This window comes from Pempheris klunzingeri, chromosome 7, assembly GCF_042242105.1.
Source record: "Pempheris klunzingeri isolate RE-2024b chromosome 7, fPemKlu1.hap1, whole genome shotgun sequence".
NCBI classification, from domain to species: domain Eukaryota; kingdom Metazoa; phylum Chordata; class Actinopteri; order Acropomatiformes; family Pempheridae; genus Pempheris; species Pempheris klunzingeri.
In genome coordinates this window covers 23,731,328-23,756,523 of record NC_092018.1, presented here as the reverse complement: position 1 = coordinate 23,756,523, position 25,196 = coordinate 23,731,328, and the positions used below count along the sequence as shown (strand labels likewise).

At 42.1% G+C, this 25,196-nt stretch overlaps 2 protein-coding genes across 3 annotated transcripts; both read left to right on the top strand.

The window, feature by feature from the left end:
* Positions 1 to 1,938: 1,938 nt before the first annotated feature.
* Positions 1,939 to 7,550, top strand: abcb9 (ATP-binding cassette, sub-family B (MDR/TAP), member 9). Of its 2 annotated transcripts, XM_070834248.1 has the most exons (11): positions 1,939 to 2,632; positions 3,187 to 3,301; positions 3,649 to 3,779; positions 3,898 to 4,103; positions 4,183 to 4,380; positions 4,482 to 4,610; positions 4,715 to 4,903; positions 5,009 to 5,182; positions 5,339 to 5,498; positions 5,890 to 6,026; positions 6,340 to 7,550. In XM_070834248.1, exons 1-11 carry the CDS (start codon positions 1,939 to 1,941, stop codon positions 6,652 to 6,654), a joined length of 2,448 nt encoding a protein of 815 aa, XP_070690349.1. In that variant the 3' UTR covers positions 6,655 to 7,550. The 2 variants fall into 2 exon arrangements, with proteins under 2 accessions (XP_070690349.1, XP_070690350.1); XM_070834249.1 differs by lacking the exon at positions 4,482 to 4,610.
* Positions 7,551 to 10,414: 2,864 nt separating this feature from the next.
* On the top strand, positions 10,415 to 23,647 carry vps37ba (VPS37B subunit of ESCRT-I a). The gene is made up of 4 exons (XM_070834422.1): positions 10,415 to 10,572; positions 13,801 to 13,972; positions 19,524 to 19,606; positions 21,060 to 23,647. The coding sequence occupies exons 1-4, from the start codon at positions 10,468 to 10,470 to the stop codon at positions 21,567 to 21,569; spliced, it is 870 nt and encodes a 289-aa protein (XP_070690523.1). The 5' UTR covers positions 10,415 to 10,467; the 3' UTR covers positions 21,570 to 23,647.
* The last annotated feature ends 1,549 nt before the right edge of the window (positions 23,648 to 25,196 follow it).

Genomic DNA, 25,196 nt, shown 5'->3' with positions numbered 1-25,196 from the left:
TTGAATATTTCACAAAGTGAAATAATTCAGAGCCGTTCAGTCGAACTCTTCAGTGCCAGGGTCCACAGAGACATGGAGGTGGCCAGGCTACAGGGAGTGTGTTCGACTGTTGTGGTGCACCAAAAGGCTCAGTGACGTCACACACTTCCGTCTTCCGTACAGATGGGAGAGGACGTCTCCCTGTTTCCTCGCAGGACGCATATTTTAGCTTGTTTATCTTAAATTCTGAAGGAAATTAGCTGGAATCGGACCGGCTGATAGAGTTGTTGTGATCCAGCTGGTCAGGTGGCTGGTGTCTGGGACATTTTTCCTGGATGCTACCAGAAAGTCGAACTTTTTGCCTGTATTTCCCACCCCGTCACTTTCATAGGAATTACTGTGGCCCCGCCTCCAACGCTGTATCCAGTTCTGTCAGTACGCACGCCAAGTTGCCTTCAAGGGAGGTCCGACAGCGGACAATGCCTATTGACCACGGCCGTAACAGGGCGTTCACTTGGGAGAAATTAACCCTTTCAAAAGGAAGAAAGCCTTAATTTCCTCCACAACACCAGTACCAAAGAAAAGAACGTCCATTTTCCTGAGCTGACACAGTGAATGCCATGTTGGTGAAATGTTGTGGATGATTAATTGATTAATTAATGAATTATTAATTATTAAATATTAAATATTAATTGAATGTCTTGTCGTGAATCTTCGGTATGAACTTAAACACACCCCAATGCACCATTTTGAGTGTATACCAAAATTTCACAATAGTTCAACATTTGATCCAATGTTAATGTACCGAGTTTATGAAAAACATCACCTTCACTGAGTCGGAGGGTCACTAGCCAGATTCTTCAACACAGTTTTGGTGTTTTTAACGTGAGGCTCTTGAACGCTCACTAAAAGACGTGTTGGGAGGAACCAGACAACGTTCACTGCCGTAACAACTGCGGTCAGAGAGTTAAAAAGAAAAGAGGCGTCACTCTGTCTCATTTTGCTGGACTGCCCGACAGCGTCTCTTGGTTTACAGGGACACGGGCACGTTTGACAGTTTGAAAGTGTTCGAGGCCTCAAAGTTTGCTGACTTTAATTCACTCATGGACCACGTACTTGAAGAGACCCAGTGACACATCCACCGAGAGGACACTATAAATTCCACGTCAGTGATGGACACATATAGGGACATATAATATAGAAACACCAGGATAACTGGTTTGATTGATGAATACATTTGACTTTCACACTTTTCATAGTTAATTGATATCTAAAGAAAGTCATATTGCGTCGTGTAGTCATATTCCGAGTCTACTGTAAAATAGACGATCTTTGATACCTGTTTCTAGTTGAGTCTAGCTTTACTTGATTCTGTCAAACCTAACTTGACTGAGCGTGTGTATGTCTGTGTGTGTGTGTATGTCTGTGTGTATGTGTGTGTGTGTCTCGTCTCTTAGGAAATACTACTCTGACGCTACTGTGTACTGAGTAGAGAGAGACTATAGTGTATTGAATGGTCGAACATTAATGACATAGAGCTATTTGAAACCCAACGCAACGCAGCTAGCCGCCTGCTAATAGCTAGCTTACGCAGCTAGTGCATAGTGTAGTGGAGAATGTGTTAGACTGGTGTTGCAACCTTACCGGATAACCACTTACAGCGCAGTGACAGCTTAAATGTAAGTTTGACGTAACGTTACCGGAGAGGACCGAAGTGCAGTCCTTCAAAGTAAACGTACGTTTTAAGAAATAGTTGAGATATTGTGTGATGTCTGCTAAATTCTGAGTGAACTAATAGGTAGCCTCGAGCGATGTTTGCACTGTGCATCATCGTGACTATGAATGTAATGGCTTTAAGTTTTGACCAGATTTCCTACATTTTAATTTAGCTACTAACCACTTTGGCTTTCATCAGGGACTCAGCATAACTGTGTATAACTCTAATCAGTAATATTCAGCATGGGGATCAAAATAGCGGTGAGCTGCTCTGTGTTGTACAGCCTGCTGGACGTGGCTGTGACAACTGTCCTATACACGCACGGATCGCACTTGAGCATATTCTCAAAGGATGCCCTAAACTTTAACATCCTCCAGTCAGTGTTGGACCTGTGGGGCACTGCACTGCTCAGAGCCTCCCTCCTGTTGGGAGCCTCCATAGGGGTGTCATGGAATAGGAAGGACGGTCCACAGAGGGTCACTAAGCTCAACACACTTATTCTCCTCATCTGCCTAATCATCATCACCTTCACCCTGGCCAAGCTACTGATGCTGTCTGAGGTGGGGCCTCTGACCCACCGACCCTGGGTCCTGAGCCTGATGTGTTGGACTTGTGCCTCCTCTCTGGGTCTTGTGCTGTCATGGAGGATGCTGGGGATGGAGTCGAACTATGCATGCAGCAGCAGCAGCAGCGGCAGCAGCAGAGGAGGAGGAGAAGGGGGCTCCGAGGACACTGAAAAGCTGTTGGAGACAGCTGATCAGGAGGAGCAGGAGGAGCAGGAGGCCGGGTGTGAGAGGAAGAAGATGAAGGAGGAGAGAAGCCAGGAGAAGGACAAGACCAACTCTGGGGCAACACTGGGACGTCTGCTAAGCTACTGCAGAAAAGACGGGGGGCTGCTGTCTGTAGCCATCCTTTTCCTCATCATCTCTGCTGTATGTGAGTGTCCCTGACATAGTAATATAAACCAGTTAAGTTAAACCTCAATGTTAAAATGAAACATGTTGAAATTAGAAACTACAAATGTCTTTTTTTCTCCTTATTTTATATATATTTTTAAAACAGAAATGAATGGACTCTACTGCACCTTATCAAAGACGCACTGTTTTTCAGGACATATTACATGTTCTACTTTTATAAAGAGGGGGCTGCAACTCGTTTTTATTACTGAGTAGTCTGCTAATTATTTTCTCAATTATCATTTTACCATTCAGTCCATGAAATATCAGAAAATAAGAAACATTTCCATCAAAATATTTTTTCAGATTTGCTTGTTTTTGGTTTTCAACTAACAGTCCAAACCCCAAAGGTATTTAGTTTATTATTACATTAAACAAAGAAAAGCATCACGTGACAACTGAGAATGTGGAACCAGAGAAATTACTTACACAGTTAATTATTTTGGAGACATTAATGGTCACGTTTTCACCATGCATGTTGATTTTTTTGTTGTAAGACCCAAAAATATTCCAGTCTCTCTCTTTAACCTGCAGGCGAGGCCTTCATACCTTACTACTATGGGAAAGCAATAGAGAGCATTGTGGTTCACCAGAGCATGGAGTACTTTGCTAAGCCTGTGATCACACTGTCAGTGCTGGCCTTAATCAGGTGAGTTTCTACAGGTGGAGTCAGAGGTGAGGTTGGGTGAAGGGGTTGAGCATGATGTACGTCATCCTGTGTGCATTTTCAAAATAAAATAACTGGTCTTAGACACAAGTTACAGATCAATATAAGGCGTCAAAGGCATTTGTTTAGAGACTGTTGTAAACTGGGTTATATTTATTGAAACAGTGATTAATCCATTTTGCCATTGTTGGACAGAGGTTGGAGGGATGTGTGATAACTTAATGACTGTGTGTCAAAGCTGCGCGACTAGATTTGAAGCCAAACATCACGTGTCACGTCCCAAACCAGAGAAATGCCAGACATGAATGACATCTTGACTTTCTCCTTAGTTCACTTGCAATTGGTGTACGTGGAGGAGTCTTCACCCTGACGTTTGCAAGATTAAACCTTCGATTCAGGAGCCATCTCTTCAGAGCTCTGATGAGGCAGGAAATTGCCTTTTTTGATGAAAATCATACAGGTGATATAGGATTCACCCCTTTTATCTGCATCATTGATTTCTCCCTCTGTATATGGGTCTTCTTTGACCAAAGAGCAGTCCTTCTAATGTTATAACATGCCTATATCACACCCTATAGGTGACATTATTTCACGTCTGTCAGCTGACACCACCCAGGTGAGTGACCTCATCTCCCAGAATATCAACATTTTCCTGCGGAGCACCATCAAGGGCTTTGGATTCTTCATCTTCATGTTCAGTATGTCCTGGAAGCTCACACTGGTGACCATCATGGGGTTCCCCTTCATCGCCCTCGTCTCTAAATTTTACGGTGAATACTACAAGGTAAAGAGGTTTTGTGTCTGTGTCGAGCATTTCATTCGCAGATTACCTTCAATTAACTTCTTTGCATTTTTCTTCGCAGAAACTGACCAAAGAGGTGCAAACAACCCTTGCAGAGGCCAATAAAGTGGCAGAAGAAACCATTTCAGCTGTGAGGACAGTACGGAGCTTTGCCAACGAGTGTGGGGAAGTCAACTCCTACTATTCCAAACTTTTGGTCATGTTCCAGCTCAACAAAAAACAAGCACTGGCCTATGCTTGCTACATGTGGTCCAGTTGTGTAGGTATCAGCACGCCAAATGAAGATGTAAAATATGTATTTATTGATACCTGTAGGTTACAGTGTGGGCATTAATAGGCTTGGGGTGTTTGTTTTTCCAGATCTCAGAGCTTGCTTTAGAGGTTGCAGTCCTCTACTATGGCGGTCACCTAGTAGTGACAAGTCAGATGAGTAGTGGTGCCTTGATATCTTTTTTCATATACATGCTTGAGCTTGGAGAATGTCTTGAGGTATTTCAGCTGTTTATTATTACTTTTTATTATTGTGTTGTGTATGAAAGCACTTAAAATACATTGATCCCTTTACCCAATGTCATGTGTGCTCTATCTTACAGAATATTGCATCAGTGTACACGGGCCTCATGCAGGGAGTTGGGGCTGCTGAGAAGGTTTTTGAGTACCTGGACAGGGAACCCAAACATCCAGCTGATGGCACAGAGGCTCCAGGCACATGCGGCGGTCTAGTTGAATTTAAAGACATCAGTTTTGCCTACCCAACACGCCCTGAGGTTGATATTCTTAAGGTTTGTTTTGAGTTATCTTGCTGCCACGATGTGTTGATAAACCATAATCCATTTAATAATATATCAGCTTGTTATGATGACAAATGTCCTTAATGTGTTTTGCAGGATGTGTCATTCACTCTGCGGCCTGGGGAGGTCACCGCCCTTGTGGGACCTTCAGGGAGTGGAAAGAGCTCCTGTGTGAGTCTGCTGGAAAACTTCTACCTTCCTCAGCAAGGCCAAGTGCTGCTGGATGGAAAGCCTGTTCAGACCTTCCAACATGACTACCTCCACTCCAAGGTCAGTTGATAAGAGTTCAACAGTGTGTGAACCACCCTGCCCTGTTTGTGGCAGTCAAATCTAAGCTGACTCTACTACACTGTCACCAGGATCAATTCATTGTTGGTTAAGGTCTTTCACGCATAAAGCCATCCATTTACTGTTTTATTTCTGCAGATAGCTCTTGTGGGCCAAGAGCCTGTGCTGTTTGCGCGGACGGTCAGAGAGAACATCACCTATGGTCTGACTGACATCCCCATGGAGGCTGTGGTGCAGGCTGCCTCCAGAGCTAATGCTCACGAGTTTATCACTGCCCTCCCTAAAGGCTACGAGACAAGTAATTAGTATATGTGTCTATTTAAAAGTCACCCATTCATGTATTAGTAATGAACTGGTTGATAAGCTACTGTAGGACACTCAGTCATCAAGATGGAAGCAAACACTAAGATATAATTATCAGTGGGCTTGCTAGAGAGGGGTTGATTTATGTTTTTCCAATACCGTCATGTGCGGGTGGCATGGTGGTTAGTTGGGATTGGGTCCAGCTGATTTTATCTAAGAATATCAGTATCAGGGGCAGCATGGTGGTGCAGTGGTTTGCATTGTTGCCTCACAGCAAGAAGGTTCCAGGTTTGAACGTGGGATCTTTCTGTGTGGAGTTTGCACGTATCTGGCCCTCATAAAGATGCGGCCATGAAGCTGAATTATTGCTCTCTAATGTTCCCTAGGTGTCGGAGAAAAAGGTGCCCAGTTGTCAGGTGGGCAGAAGCAAAGGGTGGCCATTGCAAGAGCTCTCATCCGCAACCCTCTTGTTCTTATCCTAGATGAGGCAACCAGTGCTCTGGACGCAGAGAGTGAGCACATCGTAAGTGCAGAGCTACATTTACTAATGCCTAATGAAATCTGATGTACAGTAGGCAGAAAAAAGAAACACAATACTCCAGTAACATGGCCCTGAGATACACACTACAGTAGTAAACTGTGGCACAGAGTTGGAGCAGCTCATCCCAAATTGTTCTCAAAGCATAGCTTTGGTGTGTGAATGATTAGTTTCCTCCTGATGGCAGGATTGTCCCATCAATCTCTGAATGTCGTGCGGATGTTGTGATAAACCATTAATATGTGTGTTGACTAAACTCTGTGATGATTTTTGTTAATCTCTGTTGTATCTACTGCAGGTTCAGCAGGCTCTAAATAACATCATGCAGGAACATACAGTGCTGGTGATTGCCCATCGGCTCAGCACAGTGGAGAAAGCAGACAACATCATTGTAATCGACAAAGGCTGTGTGGCTGAGCAGGGGCGTCACAGTCAGTTGATGGCCAGCGAGGGACTGTACTATAAGCTGGTGCAAAGGCAACTCCTGGGAATAGAGACTGGGATGGAGGTCCTCAACCCATCCAAAGAGCTCAGCTGGAAGTCTGATGGTGGAAGGAATAGACGAAGCAACAGCAGCAGTGCCAGTGAGTCTGAGTACAACATGCGCTATTGACAATAAACTGCAATGTGTGGAAACAGGACTAGAGTACTGGGGGCTTTTGAGGGTTGAGAGCGTTTTGGAAATTATGGGATTCAAACCATATTTATTGTAAAAGATATTTTGTGTGGCTATTCAGTAGCTTAACCATTTCCATGCAAAGTCAAGACAGTAATGAATGTAGAATGTAGACCACTGGACACTCAAAACTTTCCAGTTAAATCCAGGATCTTGATATATTTTAATGTGAAATTTGATCAAATTGTCATGTCAGAATCAGTTCAGGTTTTTTCTTTTGACACTTGAAGACAAACTGAGTGGCATTAAAAATAAATAGATATGTATGTATAAATTCTATGTATATGTAGCATCAGGTGAGCTTGACATAGAACACATCAAAGACTGGCAAGGGGTTTGTTCACAGTGATATTTGGTTTCATGTTAGAAATATGGGTGTGTCAAGAGAATTGTCCAAAAAGAGGAGATCACCTTGGCACAACCAAGGAAAAGGATACACTGGCTACGTTACCTGAACGTGGCAGAAAGAGGAAGCTATCAATGACTGCCACCAGATTTCTGAGGAGGCAGGTGGCCAGTAACCCTCAAGGGACTGCAAAAGGCCTGCAGCAAGCACTGAAATTTCAGTTTCTGCAGTCAGGTGCATACTAACCGCTGGAGGCCTCCACGCTCTAACTCCAAGACGTACCCCACCACTGACCCAAAAGCATAAGTTGGCTCCAATATTCTCGAAACCATATAAATAAGCCACAGAAGTTTGGGGATTCTGTTCAGTGGAGCAATGAAACAAAACTGGAACTTTTAGGGTCTATGGATCAGCGGAGGCGGCATACGTTGAAAAGAACACCTTGCCTATAGTGAACGCTGTAAATTTCCCCATTGAGGGACTAATAAAGGAATATCTTATCTTAAATTTTGCCAGTACACCTAATTTGCAATGGATTATTTTCAGTGCAACTGTGTGTGTGTGTGTGTGTGTGTGTGTAAAAATTCCCTCTGGGATGGTGGTGTGTCTTCCTCAAGCTCGGGTCCTGTCTGTCTGGATCTCAGGACCCCTTGTACTAAGTGCCTGCTCTTGTGCTGTTATGATTAGTGCTTTTAACCCAGGTTTATGTACACACACACACATTAAATTCTTTTTTTCCCCTCAAAATTATACACACAATACCCCATAATCCATCGTCTATACCGCTTATCCATCAGGGTCGCGGGGGAGCTGGAGCCTACCCCAGCTGACTTCAGGCGAGAGGCGGGGTACAGCCTGGGCTGGTTGCCAGCCAGCCGCAGGGCCAACACATAGAGACAGACAAACACTCACGCTCACACTCACACCTACGGGCAATTTAGAGTCACCAATCAACCTAACCACCGCACCACCATGCTACCCACACCCCATTATGACAAAGTGAAAAATGTTTTTTAGAAAATTTAGCAAATTTATTAAAAATAAAACACTCAAATATCACATGTACATAAATATTCACACCCTTTGCTATGAAACTCAACTCTGACCATCCAGACCTCTCTACCTCAGCCATCCTCTCCAGTTGGCCTCTCCCTAGCCCCCCCCCCCCATCACCTCAGCTGGCCACTCCACCACCTTGAGCTGGGCTTTCATCAACCTAGCCTCTCCATCAGTTCTTTTCAAGGGAGCAGATCCTTTTTTTCAAATAGATTTAATGATGCATCATCATGCAGCATCAGCTTCTAATGAGGAAACTTTGCTAAGCTCCTTCGCCAAGCCTGGGTCAACACTTCATATGGCCTGCGGCCACAAGAACCTCAAAATATTTCAAAATCTCTCTAAGCAGTCTACTCTTCAGTTCGATCAAGCTAAAATGGCCAGTAAATGGCAGGACTCTTAATGATGCCTTCAAAAATCTGGCTGAGGGCCTGTAACCATGACATTGCATTCCCTGTTGTGGGCACACAAAAGGGAGTTGAAATTAGAAGACCGGAGGCATTAAGAGGAGGATCATCAATTCCCATGTCTGTAATAAGTCAACAGATCAGTAGCTGCCAAGCACACCAGCACTCTACAACCACTGCTAGCGGGAGCACTGCACAGAAACAGCTGATTGACTACCTCAGAGAGTCTGACGCCATGAAGGAAATTTGCTGCAAATGATGATCTCTCCCATGGGATTTGGGGGGCTCATTAGAGCTTTTCTTGAAAAACAATGATTTTTGGAAGTACGATGCAGTGTTTGGCCTGTAGACAACAAACTCAGCATGTTCTGGAATCGCTACCTCGTAGCCACTAAAATATGCTTTGAACTCAAACACTTTTACTCAAGAGTGCTGTTTGCAGGGGAAGGGCCAGATATTGGAGAGGGAAAAACTGTGTAAGGAGAGCAGCAAAAAGAGGAATAGGAAGGGATGAGGGATGGACATAAGCACAAAGGTGGATATTTCATACACACACACACACACACACACACACTGCCTATTGGCTTTGGACCACTTGGTCTTACTTGATCAGTTGTTTTTAGACAAACAATCTCTTAATATGTGTTCTTACATGAAAAACAAGCTTTGCCGTTGTCGAGTTGTTTTCTGCTTTTATTCACTTTTCAAAAAATTCAAATGCACTTGTTATGCTATTTTTATGCACATATCTGAAAAGTTCTGTTAATGTCCTTGAAATGCAGCTCTGGAGAACTGTACTGTTAACAGTTCTCAATTAAATAAGCTATGTGTTTGTTTGGTGCTGCTCTTATACACCAAGTGTTACTTGAAAACATTAATTGAACTTGGCTTACTGCACATTTTTTTGCATTTTGAATTAACTATTTCATTGAAAGCTTTTATGCAGCACTGTTTTATGCAGCATTTTAAATTCAATGCACTTAAGTACACTTTACTTAAATAAACTATTCTAAAGTTTTTTTTTTCCTGTGGTGTCTCCTTATGCTGTTTCATAGCATGTTTCAGCAAGCTTATAAAGTGTCTACACATCAAAAATGTAAGAGATAATGAACGACGTGCACATTATTGCAAAACGAATCCCTTAAACACCACCTTGCTTCACATTGTGGCCCTGCATCACCCTACCGGGCTTCGTTCTGCAATAACGACCATGGTGCTCGCTGGGTGACTCCCAGTATAAAGTCAGTCGGCAAGGTACAGCTTTTGATTGCACTTTTGCTTTAACCTAGTGGACTCTAGCCACGCACATAAGTAGGCAAGCAGGGAAGGTACTTTTGCATCATATCCAAGCTCTCCTATAACGGCTGTTGCCCCAGAGTGGAGGCATGTTGTAACTTCTTAGAATACTAACAGTTAGTTGAATGTAATTGTTGTAACACAAGAATCATGACACCTTGAAGAAGAAAAAAACGAGCTGCTCGAACTTGCATGTGCCTACCACTTAACTCATTGGCTTCTATCCATCACAGGGTGAGTAAAATGTGTGTTTTTGTCTATGGCTGCCCAGAAAACAATGGGTGGCTCAACTTACCCACATTCTCAAGTCACCCAGTTCTCCCCTGCTGGGAGGAGCCCTCACATACCATATAATACTATATCTTATAATAATATATGTAGCAGTCAAAGTAAAATTCTGTACGACTCTCTATTATTATAATGTTCAGAATTATTGTAAGAATTTGGTAAACGCCAGTGCAACTATGGGTCTTTGCTCTGTTGATAGCCATGGTCGTTTTTCCCGGTAATGCTAATATTTCTGACGGAACGTGAAGGCAGCAATGGGCCTGTATCTTCTATGACTACTTCCTGTAAGAGAAGCTCAGTCAGCTGTCACAATCTGAAGGGATAATAAGCGAGGAGAAACACACCACAAGAGCGAAAATGTCTAATTTTCCCAACAAGTTTGACGCTTACACGATGACTCAACTCAACGAGATTCTGGAGGACGACGAAAAACTCACAAAAATGGTGCAGGAGATGGACGAGGTATGTTAAGCTATTCGCTTTTGTAGTCCAACGTTAGCTGCGGACTCCCTTTTCTCGGTCACTGTTTTCTTTCTTCGCCCCTTTGTTGTGCCTTTTCCAACACACGGTCGGTACAAGCACGAGAACGGTCCCTTCTTATCACGTTTAGGATTTTGATGTTAAACAAGTGTCGTTGACCGAACTTCAGTGTTCCGAAACCTTAAAATTGGGCCACGAATTGTTCACCTTGGAACGAGCGCTGTCTCGAGTTTTTAGCACACAAGGACTCCCAGTTTGCGACATTGTTTGTCCAAAAGGTGTATTTCCCCCCAGACAGCAGAAGCTCGTCTACACCCAGTAGCGAGCACGAACTAGAACACATTTGGATATCTACTCTTAACGCTGAGTCATTTCCAGAAAGCTGTGAAATATCAGCAACGGCCGAGCTTCTCTGTTCTTTTCAGACAAGTTGTCAACCTCCACTCGCCAATGCGCCAGTTTATGGCTGACATTTCTGCTGGCGGAGGACTCACACAGAGGAAAACTGTACTCACCGGCTTATTGGACACCCCCAACATAATAAGTAATAGTTACAACATCATTGTAAGAGAGATACTATCCGCATCACTTGCTGTATCGTTGAATAAAGCTATTTTCTGAATTCAGCAGATTAATTTCTAAAGTCAGACTAACTTTAACATGATGCTGCATTAAGCAGGTATGTGAGGTTCTTGGTTGCATGAATTGACACAGTTGCTTTCTACATAGAGGGCATTTGTACACTCTGTGGCTTTGCTCTAGCAAGGACCAGTTCATGTTTATCTGTTTAACTCTGTATTACAAGCTCGCCCTTGTCATGATAAGCACCTGATAAGCCTCAGTTTTTTCCATACACAAAGTAATCACAGCCTGTATTCTCTAGACAGGTTTTACCACCGAGAGAAATTTGCCATATCAAGAGCAAGTGGTAACAGATTAGTCCGATTTTGAGACAGGATTAGTGCTTCTGGTTATTTCCCCGCTCCTTCCAAAATAGTGGGCTTTAATCTTTTCCAGTGTCGTCCTGCTGATTCACCCCCCCCCCACGAGGAGCACGGTGGGAACATTTTCAACACTGGAATGAGTTGTTAGAACAATTTTCCCACTGTACTCCTAAAAAGAGTAAAAGAGCGAACCCTCCCTTTCGTGCCCCCGCAGCTCGCACCTGACCAGCCAGCACAGACATTACAGACACAATGTCAGGACGCAGGAGTTTTTGCCGGTCTTATCTGTTGTCACGGCGCTGTGGCTTCCCCTCTGGTGGTCTTCTTTAAGATCATTTTGTGTAAGAGTGAGGACTCGCTGCCTGAAATGCTATAAAGGCCTCTCTTCACAGACATGAGAAACTGTAAGATTCTCTATATCAGCTTAAGTCCATCAGATCCATTTCACCTCTCTGTTTTTGATCCACATCCCATCTGACTGTCTCCATGATTTCATTTTTCTCTCCCCCCCCCCCTTAGGTTTCAGAGAGAGAGGGAGGGACTTGTTTACTGCAAGGAGACTGCAGTTGTTGACTTAAGTTAGTCATGAGATTATGCGAGAGATGGAAGAAAATCAGTGAAGTAAAAAAAAAAACATGCCTTAGCCCAGGGTGGACCGGTCTGGGAAATTTCTGTCTGTATTATACACTAATACACTGGACAGGAACAAAGGCAGTGGGTGTCAGAAGGAACTGTGTGAAACCTGAGAGTGCTGAGACACTCACACTCGTGTTGCCTTTTGAATAGTGGATAATAGCGCTGTCATGGACTTTGGTTAGAGTCACTGCACAATGTTTCACATGAAATGGCCTTAAATGTGTCGTACCTGCAGTCGCTGTGTATCGCTGTGTTCTGCTGTACACTAAATCCAACTTGTGTGTAGTGTATTGGTAGGCTGCTTCTAGCTTGTTCGTCAGATTTGTTCTGCAACATTTTGACCGAGCTACCTTTTGGTGCATCCCCTGAGCTAACGCCAGTGTGATCTTGATTTGTAGTTGACCCAGTTTTGTGACGTCCCCACATGATGTTTCGGCTTGTTTAAGCCTCGCGCTACACTTAACATTTTAATGTGAGTTAAGATTAAGCTGAATACTGTCTCTGGCGTTTGGCTGCTTTGAGGCCCTCGCTTAATCCAGGAATGGGTTTTGCAGAGCGTGCATGCAGTAGTTCAAGTTGTATCAGTTTATAACAGAACTGATATGTTTTGGTATGCAATTGCCTTGCTGAAGGGCTTTTTAATTGAGTAGATTCAAACATTTAAATGCTTTTTAATATACTAAGCACTGGGTTTTTGTGGCCAACACCAATAATGGGGCATTTAAAAAATATCCTAACAATTCATCATCTCAGGACAACCTTGATGAACGAGCAAATGGGCTTCTGCAAAAGGAAGGCTGCTCATCTCAGGATGTGATGGTGCAAAGCGCAGTGGTAGTTATACATATTTAGCTGCTTTTGCTGCACTAAGTGTCTGGTTATATTTTCAAACTGGTTATACGGCACTATATTTACTATTGCATTTATTAGTGTCTGATTTCTGAGAAAAGAAAAAGACAGAAATCAGCAAACTGTAATACACCTATTAGCAATGGCGCAGAATGAAGATGATAACCAGCTTGATTTTGGACACACTGGGCGGGCTATTGGAACGTAGCCATGATTAATGTTATCAGGTACGCCCATGGTTTACATGCTACGGCATGTCCAAATGTTTGGGTTCTGCTGTTAAGTTGCATGGTAGCCATTACAGTGTCAAGGTGCTATATTTGCTTATTTCTTATTTCTGTTTAAGGTGTAGTTATGTGACATGTTGTTCCTTTTACTGTAAACAAGTGAAAGAACATGATGATTACATAAGTTTTTCAAACCTATTTTAATTGTAAAAGAAATGGGGTTTTGTTGTTGCTGATTTTGAACAGTTTCCTGACACATTTGTGGGCGTGATTTGTCTTTCTAAATATATAAAGTGGCCTGTGGGAGTTGTGTGCAATCTGGCAGGTTAAGTGAGACGATTCGTGGATAATACTCAAAACTTTCCATTCTTTTTATGTCTTAGGTGCTTCTTATCAAAGAATCAATATCAGTTGTAGATAATTACTTCTGTCATGTTTGAGTCCAGTATGTAAGAGACTCCGTTATGAGTTCTGCATTGAAGGAAGTGCCATGGTGTTAAAGTCATGTAGACATTTCTGACATGTTTTTCTTTTTTTTTTTTTTTTTCCCGTAGATGCAGGATGTCCAGCAGAGCAAGGAGAAGACGCTGGTCAACAACCGAACCCTGGCAGAGCAAAACCTCGCCCTGCAGCCCAGACTGGAGCACAAGAAGGAGCAGCTCACCAAGAGCTACAATCATCTTCAGGAGAGCTTTGAGTGCTATCAGCTTCGCAAGTCCACCCTAGGTACAGCAGCGGTGCAGCTACTGCAAGAGAGACAAGCAGTTTTTATTGATTGATTTAACTCTGCGTATTGAGTTTTTAATGTTACCCACCCCTATGAGATTTGAACACACTGTTATCCTTGAAGTCACAGAGAATCGATAAAGAAAAACATGTAGGACAAGATTTAAACAGAGGACATTTTTACTTCTAATTATGGTCTCTATAGCCCCTTTTCCACCGCAGGAACTTTTTTCATTTACCCGGGATTTTGAAAAACCTCGGCGCGTTTCCACCGTTTTTAGCCGGGGAAAAACTTTCCCTGAAAAAAGTTCCCTAGTAGTGAGGAGGTACTTTTCAGATTACCCGGAAGTCTTGAGGGGCGGGGCTGTGTGCTGAAGAAGGCTTCCGCACTTCCGTGTTAAAACCAGTGTGGCTCCAAACTTATTTATTTAATTTCTACAAGCTTCACTTCGTTTGTATTTTCATCAGTATTTCCCCTACCATTATATTAGGGGGGGCGCCCAGCACCCCAACGGCACCATGGTCTACATGGTGGCGCGTTTACAATTCTCCTGTGCTCTCTGTATCGCGCTACGAGAAGTGGACGGACGCCGAGGTCCAGGCTCTTTTGAGTGTATTTGCCACACATCAGCATTCAGATATGGAGCGAAATCAAAGAATTTACAGTGGGAAAAATGTAGCTTCTCTCCTGTTGTTCTTTCAATAAATGCAATTTCAGAATAGTAAATCAGATTTTACCCTGTTCCCCATTTCTTATTATTGTTATTAGGAAACAAAAGAAGTCACTGAAGCCAAAATAAGAGTGTTATTTAGATTATTTGCTGAGATAAACTGGAAATAGAGGCATACAACTAGGGTTGTCAACCATTGAAATAGGACTGCAACTAACAGCTGTTTTCACGATTGATTTATCTGTTGATTACTTTCATGATTAATTGGTAAACCTCTATAAAACGTCAGTTAATTGTTAGGAATAACCATCACAGTTTCCCAAAAGCCTGAGTTAATGCCTTGAAATGTGGTGTTTTTTTCTGACCAACATTTCAGAACTTGAGGGTCTTCACTAGAACTGCAGTGACTGGTCGATTAACTGTCGTGCATGGATGTGCGGAATGATGAGAAATTTGCAAATGCCACTTTGTCACAGTTTGTATGTCTCTGCACTGGCAACAGCTGTAGCTAGAGGCATTATGTTTTGGGGTTGTCCATCTGTCTGTCCATCTGTCCCATTTTTGTGAAAGTGATATCTCAGTAACTTAAGACTGTACTTGATGAGTTTTCTGGTCAAACATCAAGGTTATTGTAACCTCACGAAATGCATTTTTGGCCATAACTCAAAATTCATATGCAAATTATGACAATATTTCACCCAAATGTCTAATTGGTTGGTACATTCTATATTCAAAAGGTCAAAAGCCAGCTTCTCGGTCACACCATAATATTCAGCAAAAATACTTTACTGGCCATTTTTCAGTGTCATAACAGGGTGCCCACGTTGAAACTGTAATGATTGTATGGATCATCTGTGCAGCTGGCTTTTGAAGATGTGTAAAAAAACAAGTTTTAGAATTTGTAGCTTACGTGCAGCAACATCCATATCTGAAGCATTGTTGACCGTCATGACACCTTGGTGTTCTGTCAGAGTCAGCTTTACCAGCCATGCGTGTGAACACGTGGAATTTGACTCTTTTTTTTTTTTTTTTTTTTTTTTTTTTAATCTCACCCTGAACTAACACATTAATAGACATACAGCAGAACAAGAACAACACAGCTCAACAAAGTCAACTCGATATTATACATATATATATATCCCTATACCACAAAAAATTGCCTGAAGGAGCTTTGTAGTCTGTACAGCAAACAAAAGAAATCAGGGCATGCAACAGCTTACTTACAGTGCAGTGTGTCTGCAGTAGTAACAGTTTTTTTTTTTTACATTTAAATAATTGCATTTAACCAAATCATTTCAACATCCAGTCTAAAGACAGTGATAATACAGAGATGTTAGAGGTGATAGCAGTTATTTCCTTTCAGTGCAGTGAACATTTTCATACTGTAAATCATCATCAATGGAAGCTGAGGTATTATGTCATGTTTTTGTTCCTTATTGTTCATATTCTGTTCAAAAAAACTGTTTCACCCGTTCTCTCACTGTAATTCCCTTCACAGGCAATAGCAGCCCTTTTCCCTAGAGGCCCTGTTGTCATATTGCTGCAGGAGTTGCTACTGAACTCTATTCGGGTTGAGCAAGTTCCAGATCTGATTTAGGTCTCCAGTGCAGAATCTTAGAAAGACTTGGTTGTAATGTCCCCCACCAACACACCTTCCAGAGTACCTCCAAGTGTGTGAACACGAAGGAGTGACAATACTGGTGACCTTGTTTGACTCAGTGTTGCCAAGCACCCTCTCAAAATAGCATGCCAACCATTCACTACTCTGGCACACCGATAAAAGTTTGACTTAAACCCTGATTCTATCATTTATACAGTAGTCAGAAAGCTTGTAACATGCCAGAGGTTTTTTTTGATTGCTCAAAGGCCAGGATTAAATTTCTCTTGTTTTATCTAACAGAATTACTGCTCTATTTGTGGGGTTTTACTAAATATTTGTGGTAATGTATGCAGATATATTTTGATATATTAGAGTTTCATGGTAATAATGAGCAGTGTAGCATTTTAAGTACCTCTCTTGGTGTACAGCATTTCTTCTATACGAGCCTATACAGTGATGCAGGTCTGGTTTATCAGCAAGAGCCAGTTTTTGTCAAATGTAGGTTACCCGGGGTCCCCCACCCCCCACCATCCATGAACTAGCTGTGTCCTAGTTGTGGATTTGCTGCAGACAGCTGGGGAAGGACAGTGATGCTCAAAGCAGAGAGAAACGTAGCCATTTGACCCAGAAGAAAGACTTGATGCACAGTAGCTTGCTGTGTTGTCATGTGCATACACACCACCAGCACTACCCTCCCCAAACTTTTCTCCGGCAGCTTGTGGCCTCCACATTGCTCTTCGTTGTCCGTTAGGCTCAGGGTGTCCAAAATGGCAGGGCGGCCCTATCATGACACCACGACATCCACTGCCTCTGAAGATGGCAGCCCACAGTGGGTCATTGTGCTGCCAGGCAAGCTTGTGAAAAACAGCCACATCGGATGGGATGGAGTAGTGGATGACGGGAACGGCAGGCAGGGAAGTTGGGAGGTTGAGAGGGAGAGAGAAAGGCCAAAATCCCCCCCTCAGATTCACAGAGGTCAGGCAGGCCATTTTCTAAATGGCTGATTCATGATCTCCAGGCCCAGACTGTGTGTTGGGCGCTCTGCAGACTGTTCGCTCAGCCAGAGAATCACAGCTTTGTGTGGAGGAGTGCTGCTGATATGCCTGAGAGTCTGCCTTGTTATGGGAGAGAGGGCAACACAGAAAGGAATGGAAGTTCCCCCTGTGTCAAGAATGAAGCTTCTCTCTTTTAACATTTTTTTTTTTAATCAAGTTTAAACTCTGCCAGCAAAAGTTGGCAAACCAAAATGAGGTTTAGGGATCTAGTGCCAACAATTCAGAGATAACAGTTTTATTACCACTAAGTTACCCAGTTTGAAAGAGATTTAGGTCTGGTCAATTGATGTTTTTGGAATCTCGCGAAACCATTCTTTGTCCCCCATAGGTCAGCTTGCTGACGCACAAAAAAAGCTGCTAAGCTGTTCTTTATGTGATGTGTAATGTTAATCATTACCACTCATTCTTTGTGTTTTCGTATGATGTTTTCGTATGATGCACGAACAGCCTCAAGCAGTTAAGTATTTGCCATCAGCTCTTATGGAGTCTGACAAGTTAAGGCTTAGACAGCTTGGAAAGCTTGTTAACAAGTGGTTACAACATTTAAATATTGAGACACAGGTGCTTGAGGTTTAGTTGTGTTTTTACTTCATACATTAAATGTACAGTAGAACAGGAAATGACAAGTACACTCTTGGTATGTAATGTGTCAAGTAGTGTAACTGACCTGCAGCCATACCTAATGGATGTGTGCTATATTGTGTGCTCAGTAGCAGATGCCAGACATGAGCTTGACCAAGACTTTCCTTTTTCTATTTTCTTTTACCTTTCACACACTTAATGACCATCACTCATTTACCCTTTTACCTTATTTGTAACCCTTAATTAACTACGAAACATGTTAGAAATTCATGAGTGGCAGTGTGGAGGGAAGGAGGACAAAGAGTGACAGGCTGTCCTTTGGCTACACTCTTACGTCTTAATGATACCTTTTTGACAGAAGTGAATATGTGAATAAGTGTGTATAATATAATAAGTGTGTATAATAAGTGAAAAGTGAATATTGCTCATTGTATATAATGCCACCTGATATGATGGAGGTTCTCCTTTATTATAACTAGTGATTGTATCTTGGTGAGGTGGGACTTTAACCTGAAATGCTGCTGGCATTCAAGGTCAGAAGGTAATCAGTGTGGCTTTCTATTGAGAGTCTTGTTGTTGTGTCATGGTTTAAGCAATGCTGACATGGATTTAGGGAAGATACCAGATAGATTGACCCCAAATTTTGCATAGATCTTCATGTTTATCAGATGATGAACCTAATAATTTTGGCTATCCCATGACTTTCTTCCAGTGCCACCATTAGGTTCACCCTTTTGGTTTTGAGTGAAATGTTTCAGCAACCACAGTATTTAAAACAATAGTAATGGGATATTTGGTATAGACATTCATGTCTTAATAGTTAAGATATTAGAAATTTAAGAGATTCAACATCAGTTGTGGAAGTTTGAGTGCAGAAATGTTGTTACAAATTGTAAAAGTGGGGGCTGAATAAGGTTGTTCACTTTGTTTCCTTACATAGAAGGAGGCATACAGTAGAGCAGCGTATCTAGTCAAACTGGAATCTCTCCTGTAATTAGATATCCACTGTATTGTGTCTAAGGTTGGGCAATAGTAGAGATTGGGAAATAGTGGTGAGTCATTGGTCTTACTGGTATAGTGCCACCATCTGTGGATGCAAATCCTAGCTTGAGCTCGTGTTGACTTACAGTTCTGCCTAGGAACACAAACAAAACAGGCTTCCTCCTTAGAGACACCAAGTCAGTTTCAGTTGACTTAGTGGAGCTTTGCGAGTTCACAGCAAATAGAGAGGTGTTATGGCTGTTTGGATGTGCCAGTCACAGGACCGTGACTGGCAGATTGTGCTTCTCCTGCCTTAGCTTCGTGTGACAGGCTCATTAAAATCTGTTTTAATTAACATGTTCACCCTAGGCCTAGTTCACAGACAGAAAGGGCCTTTGTCACAAAAGGGTTCAAAACAGACAAGGACATGCCACATCTATATTGCTTCAGTCACTATGTTTCCATGTATAATGGAGGGTTCTTGCTGAGTTTGACTGCACATTAAATACTGAATACACAGTCCTGCTGAATCTGCTAGCAACCTTGTTGCATGATATCAAGTCTAAACGTTAAAACATGCCTTCACGCAGTTCAGATCCAGCAGAATACTAAAAGACTTGTTCTGTCCCTCTGTCTTTGTCTTTGTCTCTGCTATTTAACAGACCACAAGTCGGGAAACACCTCCCTGGACATTTTACTGGCCCTACTGCAGGCAGAGGGAGCCAAAATAGAGGAAGAGACAGAGGTAAGCATTATACTGCGCTCTCCGTGGATGACTTCACGTATCCCTCAGTGACACCAGTCAGTAATTCATATACCTACTTTTCCAGTTGTTGATGTCCTCTTCCACAGAGGCCTCATTGTTCAAATCTAAGACTCTTATTGGAGAGCATATGGGCAGCGAGGAGGCTGTCCGACTTAGAGGTTACAGTGTTTTCCTTGTGTTTAGCTGCCCGTTCTGTCAGTGCTTTTGAGCCAGCAACCAAATGATAAAGTTTATTATTCCGAAATGTTTCAGTAATGCTGAATTTATCCAGATGATCTGTTAATGACATTCAACTGCTATCGATCTGCATTAATAATGAAACTTTCAGTAGCACACATTTTAATTGATTTATCTACTGTATCTTCTTTTATGCTAAATCTGGAACATTAATATAAGCTACATGTTAAACCACATAATAAAGTATCAGGTAAAAGTATTGTAAATTAATTTCATTTAATCATGTGCCAAGGGTTAAAGGTTGCCACTGTGCAGTGTTTATAGAAAAGCAATGGCCCTAACAACAGTTCAAAGTCAGCTCTTTGCACAGTCGAGAAATGTTGAGCAATTGTACCCACCACATAACTTGAGATGTAACCACATTTGTTACCATAGAACAGCAGTAGCTGTTCTATGAAATAAAGCGTGGAAACAGGGTGTTACACATCTCTGTCTACTGGGTTAGGACCACACCATAAACATAAAAACAATGTTTTCTTGCCAGTCCCCCACCCAAGTCTGAATTAATTAATGACTACAAAAATGTAAGAAGAAGTAGAAGCAATATCACCTCTACAGCTCAAGTGCTATTTCCAACAAAGAGGAACTAGGCCTAACAAAATTTACAACTCCAGAACACCAGTAACAATGCAGGAACACAAAAAACAGTCCCCTCCTTTGCCCCAGCACATGCTGGGAAGCTTTCCAACATGTCACCTCCTAGTATCTGAAACTGGCTGTTTGTGAGGATTTCCTCTTTCTCTTTATCGGTTGGTACTTCTGTTCACAAAAATAACTCATTGCATTAAGGTTACTACAACTTTCAAAGGGATGTGTTGACCATATTTGGCCTCTGGGAATATTTTAAGTAAAGTCTATATGTTAATGACCTGTATGTGCATGAACAGATTAATGTAGAATAGGTAAGATTCATCATTGTTCTTTGCCTGAAGGTGCATGTACACACGTTTAATAAATGCCAACTTTCTCGCATGGACATGCAAGTTGTGATCTTGTTCCACTTATCTGTTCAACATGTTAAACCCCTCAGCAGTTTGAGTGACTGACTTTGTTTCTCTCTGTTTTTTTCTAAACGCTATTTCCATCTTCATGACACACGTTGGCTCTCATCTTGGTGTTGAAAAAGATTCAGAGGGAACCTCTTTGTTTGCTCTCTAAAACTAACTAACTTACATCTTTTTGCTTCTGTCAACAGAATATGGCTGATTCGTTCCTGGATGGCGACATGACCTTGGATTCCTTCATTGATGCCTACCAGAGCAATAGGAAGCTGGCCCACTTGAGAAGGGTGAAAATCGAGAAGCTGCAGGAGATGGTGCTGCAGGGCCAGCGGCTCCCCCAGGCATCGGTCCCCACCTCCCGATCTCAAGATGTGTCAGCAGCAGCCAGACCTTTATTGTCCTCCCATCTCACTGAGGCCAGCAGCTCATCCCCTGTCGCCCAGCCAAGGAGGAAACCCCCCCCACCTCCAGCCCAGCCAACACCAATTCTAAATCTAGCTCCAGCTCCAGCTCCAGCCACTGCCTCCCAGCCTCCTGTCTGCTACTCAGCCTCACCATACCCTCCAATTCCTCCCAGAACAGGCCAGCCCTTCCCCAACGTCTCGTCTGGCTACCCAAACCACTTTCTATCTCAGTACCCACCTGCTCTGCCTCAGAGACCCCCCCCTCGTATGGCCCCACAGCCTGGCTTCATCATGCAGTAAATAAGAACAGCTGCAAGTCAGAGGATGCAGTGTGTGTAGTAGACTTTTCACTACTGGAACTTCTCTGAGAGCAACTTTTCTATACCATCGGCCTTCTTGGAATACAACCAATCACAACGCAAGAAGGCACACCTGTACTCACTGGTCTGGTCACGTTCAGCTGAAGCAGTTCTCCAATGATTGGGCTTGCAGTCACCCCTCACTTCCATCAACACTCCCAACAAAAAAAAGATGTGTATGTGATGATGTCAGACTCAACTCTAGATAGCTTGAGTCTCATCAGGGGGAGGGCCCACTGCAGGCCTGAGTTAAACAAGTCTATATTGATCTATAGGTAACTGAGCTGGGACTTGTCATTTATTAGCACTTTGTGTCTTCTGGCAATGCCCTCAGCTCTGTAGCCCCATTAGTTTTCAGTCTTGCACCCACCTTCGAACATGTTCCTCAATGGAACACTAAAGTCATTCAGAAATGGTTTTAATTCATCATTTCAGTCCACAACATACTAACTTGCCAGTACATGCAAGCAAAGAGAGACCCTAATTACTGTGCAGTTTTGATAAAAAATATAATTTCTCTGAATATAGTTTGGCAAAACTGCATCTATGCTGTGATATTTTTTAAAATTAAAACATTTACAAGGTACATTGAAATATTTCAATTCCAGCATCTTTTTATGATTATAGTACTAATGGAGTTATGTTAATAATGGGCAGATTAGACTGATTAACATTTGCAAAGGAGGGCTTTGGTTGGTGTAGCTTTTCTTCAATATGTGGCGATATCTCCAGACCTGCCAGGTTCAAGGTGGCTGATTGTTGTACTCTGTCCGTCTGAGGGCAGAAGTAAAGAGGGGGTTGAAGGAAAGGATTAGTGCTGAGCAATTGTAACAAATGACTAGGCTTGTACAGCCTTCCCTGAAATGAAGGATTTATGTATAGCCATACAGTACACTTCGGTGGGTTGTTTTCTGTGGGTTCCTGATGTAATGCAACACTCCTTTATGATGTACATTGTCTTTGACACTCTCAAATGGGATTGGAGACAATTCAAACAGTTCTTTGGATCTCTTACATATAGTCCTGTTCAGTTTTTTTTCTTTTGTCACACTGAGCACCAAAGACTTCCCACATCACTCTGTGTTCAAACTTTTGCTGCAGTCTTTTTTTTTTATGGAAATGAAACATTCAGTGTATGGTAATCTGCCATTGTTCCCAACATATCTTTTTGAAATGTTGAGCTGAAACACTCTTTTGTAAACATGCAAGCCGAGAGAAACTTGCACGACCAACCTGGGTTTGAGATTTCAAATTTCACTTTTCTCCTCCTGATTGTTGTTGCTGTGCACTGTTTCAGAGCCATGAGTGCCTACACTTGAAGTGACATTGATCATGTCCTGCTGACTACTCCATGTATCTCTATGCGCAGCTGTAAAGGTTAGACTCCTGTCCACCCAGCCCATCTCCCCACTCCATGACTTTAAGCTCCACCAACAGGTAGAAAAACACAGTCAGTTTGTTAGTCTTTGATTTCTCATTAGAGCAATTCCAAACACATGCCAGAGAGCCAAGAGGCACCCTCGGGCTGTGTGTCTAGTGGTGCCTGCGCTCTATTGTATTGAGGTTTGCCTCTGGTGAATAACAGAGATTTTATTGTTGTTGCTGATTTTTTTTTTTTTACATTGGTGAAATAACAGGGCTCTGGGATGTTTTGTGTTATATTCTGGTGATGATAATTCATGTCGAGGCAAAGAAGTGGACCACAGAATGGATAAAGCATACTTGTCAGCTGGCAAAACTACAGATATAGCAGAAGCTAAAGAATCAGTGTCTCGATGAACCAGCAACTAACATTCTTTTATGCATGGCATTTGTTCTGAAGATTCCTTTTAAGACTTTTTTTTTTTTTTTTTTTTAGCTGTTCAGCTGCTTTTTACATTTGAACTGATCCTCTGTATCCATCGTTTTATATGTGGTTGGTGAAACTTTCCTTAAAATGTTGTAGGTATTTACTTATAATGAATGTTTAAGTGGAATTTAATGCTATTTTCAGGATGAATAAATCTCAAATTTTTTAAATCTGTTTATATCCAGTTGCTTTATTAGTACACATCTGACTTCTCGAGCTCTGAACTCTCAAGCTGCATGTTTTTGAAAATGAAACAAGACAGCCACCTAGTGTTCCTGGGTGGATATTAAACTTTTCTTTACCCCTGGTGGAAAAACTTGAAAACCATTTTTTTCCCATGTTGTGAAAGGTTGCTCAGCATCTCTTAAAATGTGAAGAGAAAATATTGCCTAATAAAGGTATATCTACATTAATACTCCATTTATATCCAAGACTTGGGTATAGATTGTGTCAATATCAAAACATATCATTGGCAGTGTTTCCTGTACTAAGTCTATACTTTAGAAATGGAATACATGGCCAAGTTAGCCACTTGAGAAACTGATTAATTAGGAGTTATTTTTTGGTGTGCTTTAAAAAGCAATTACATCTCATCCCATCTTATATTTCAGGTACAATGATACACATGTGTATGATGATGTCACTCACTGTGTGTTACAGATTGGTTGTCCACTGAAATGTGACATAATGTAAAATCCTACATCATTGTAGTGTATACCTTGTGGTCTTTGAATGCACCCCTGCATTTAAATTCAGAATAAATGATAGTGTGCATCTTCTAAACTCATTTCCCAAGTCATTATCATCGTCATTTGCAGTACAAAGGCTTTAAGACCCTTCAGAGGAACGCCTCCCTCCCTTCAGATTGGGTGTGCCTTGTCGTGACAGTTTTATCTGGAATAAACATGCTTCGGCTAGAGGCGCAAAATATAGTGTCTTTGTTTTCAGCTGTCAAATCTTTAATTGGTCAAATCGAACGTAATCAAGTTAAACTATTATTTTAATTATTATTATTATTATTAGGATTGTTTTGTGTGCTCAGATTAAGTGACATGCATTAAATGATTCATTCAAACACAAGAAAATGGCAATACATTTCAGACTACAAATGGGTAATTGATTAGAATCAGATGTTTGCCAGAGATGTGAACAGATTTGACTCCTCAGCAATTACTTCACCACAGGCTTTGCTCCGGGGCAGCAGTGTTTCCCCACCTTTTTATGTTCACAGATGTCCACAAAAAAACAAAAACCAAACAAACAGGTGTTCACCTCAATGTGAAGATCCATGTTTTTAACGCACCCCTAAACCACGTGTTACGTTTCCATAGTCACGTCACATCGGCTCCACCATGTTGTAGGAAATCGACTACTACTTCTCACTCACTGTCAGATTACAGTGTAATCCTGCGAGGAGGATACTGTCAAGACGCTGTTTGCACTTGGAAGGACTCTCGGTGTTTATGTGCATATAGAAACGCGACTTAATGTGCTGCTGTTTGGGTTTTTTTTCTTAAACACGTAGAAGATGAAGAGCCAGTCTGCTGCTGCTGTATATGCATGTCCGCCGACGTGCCAATACGTTAAGATGTTAGCCGGCTAACTAGCTGAAAAAGAGTAACTAAATCGGATTAGCTGCTAGCGGCAGCCTCCCTCTGGGTAATATCCAGTTATTATTTGCTGGTCTTGACAACTATTAGACAGCAAACGTCCGCCTCT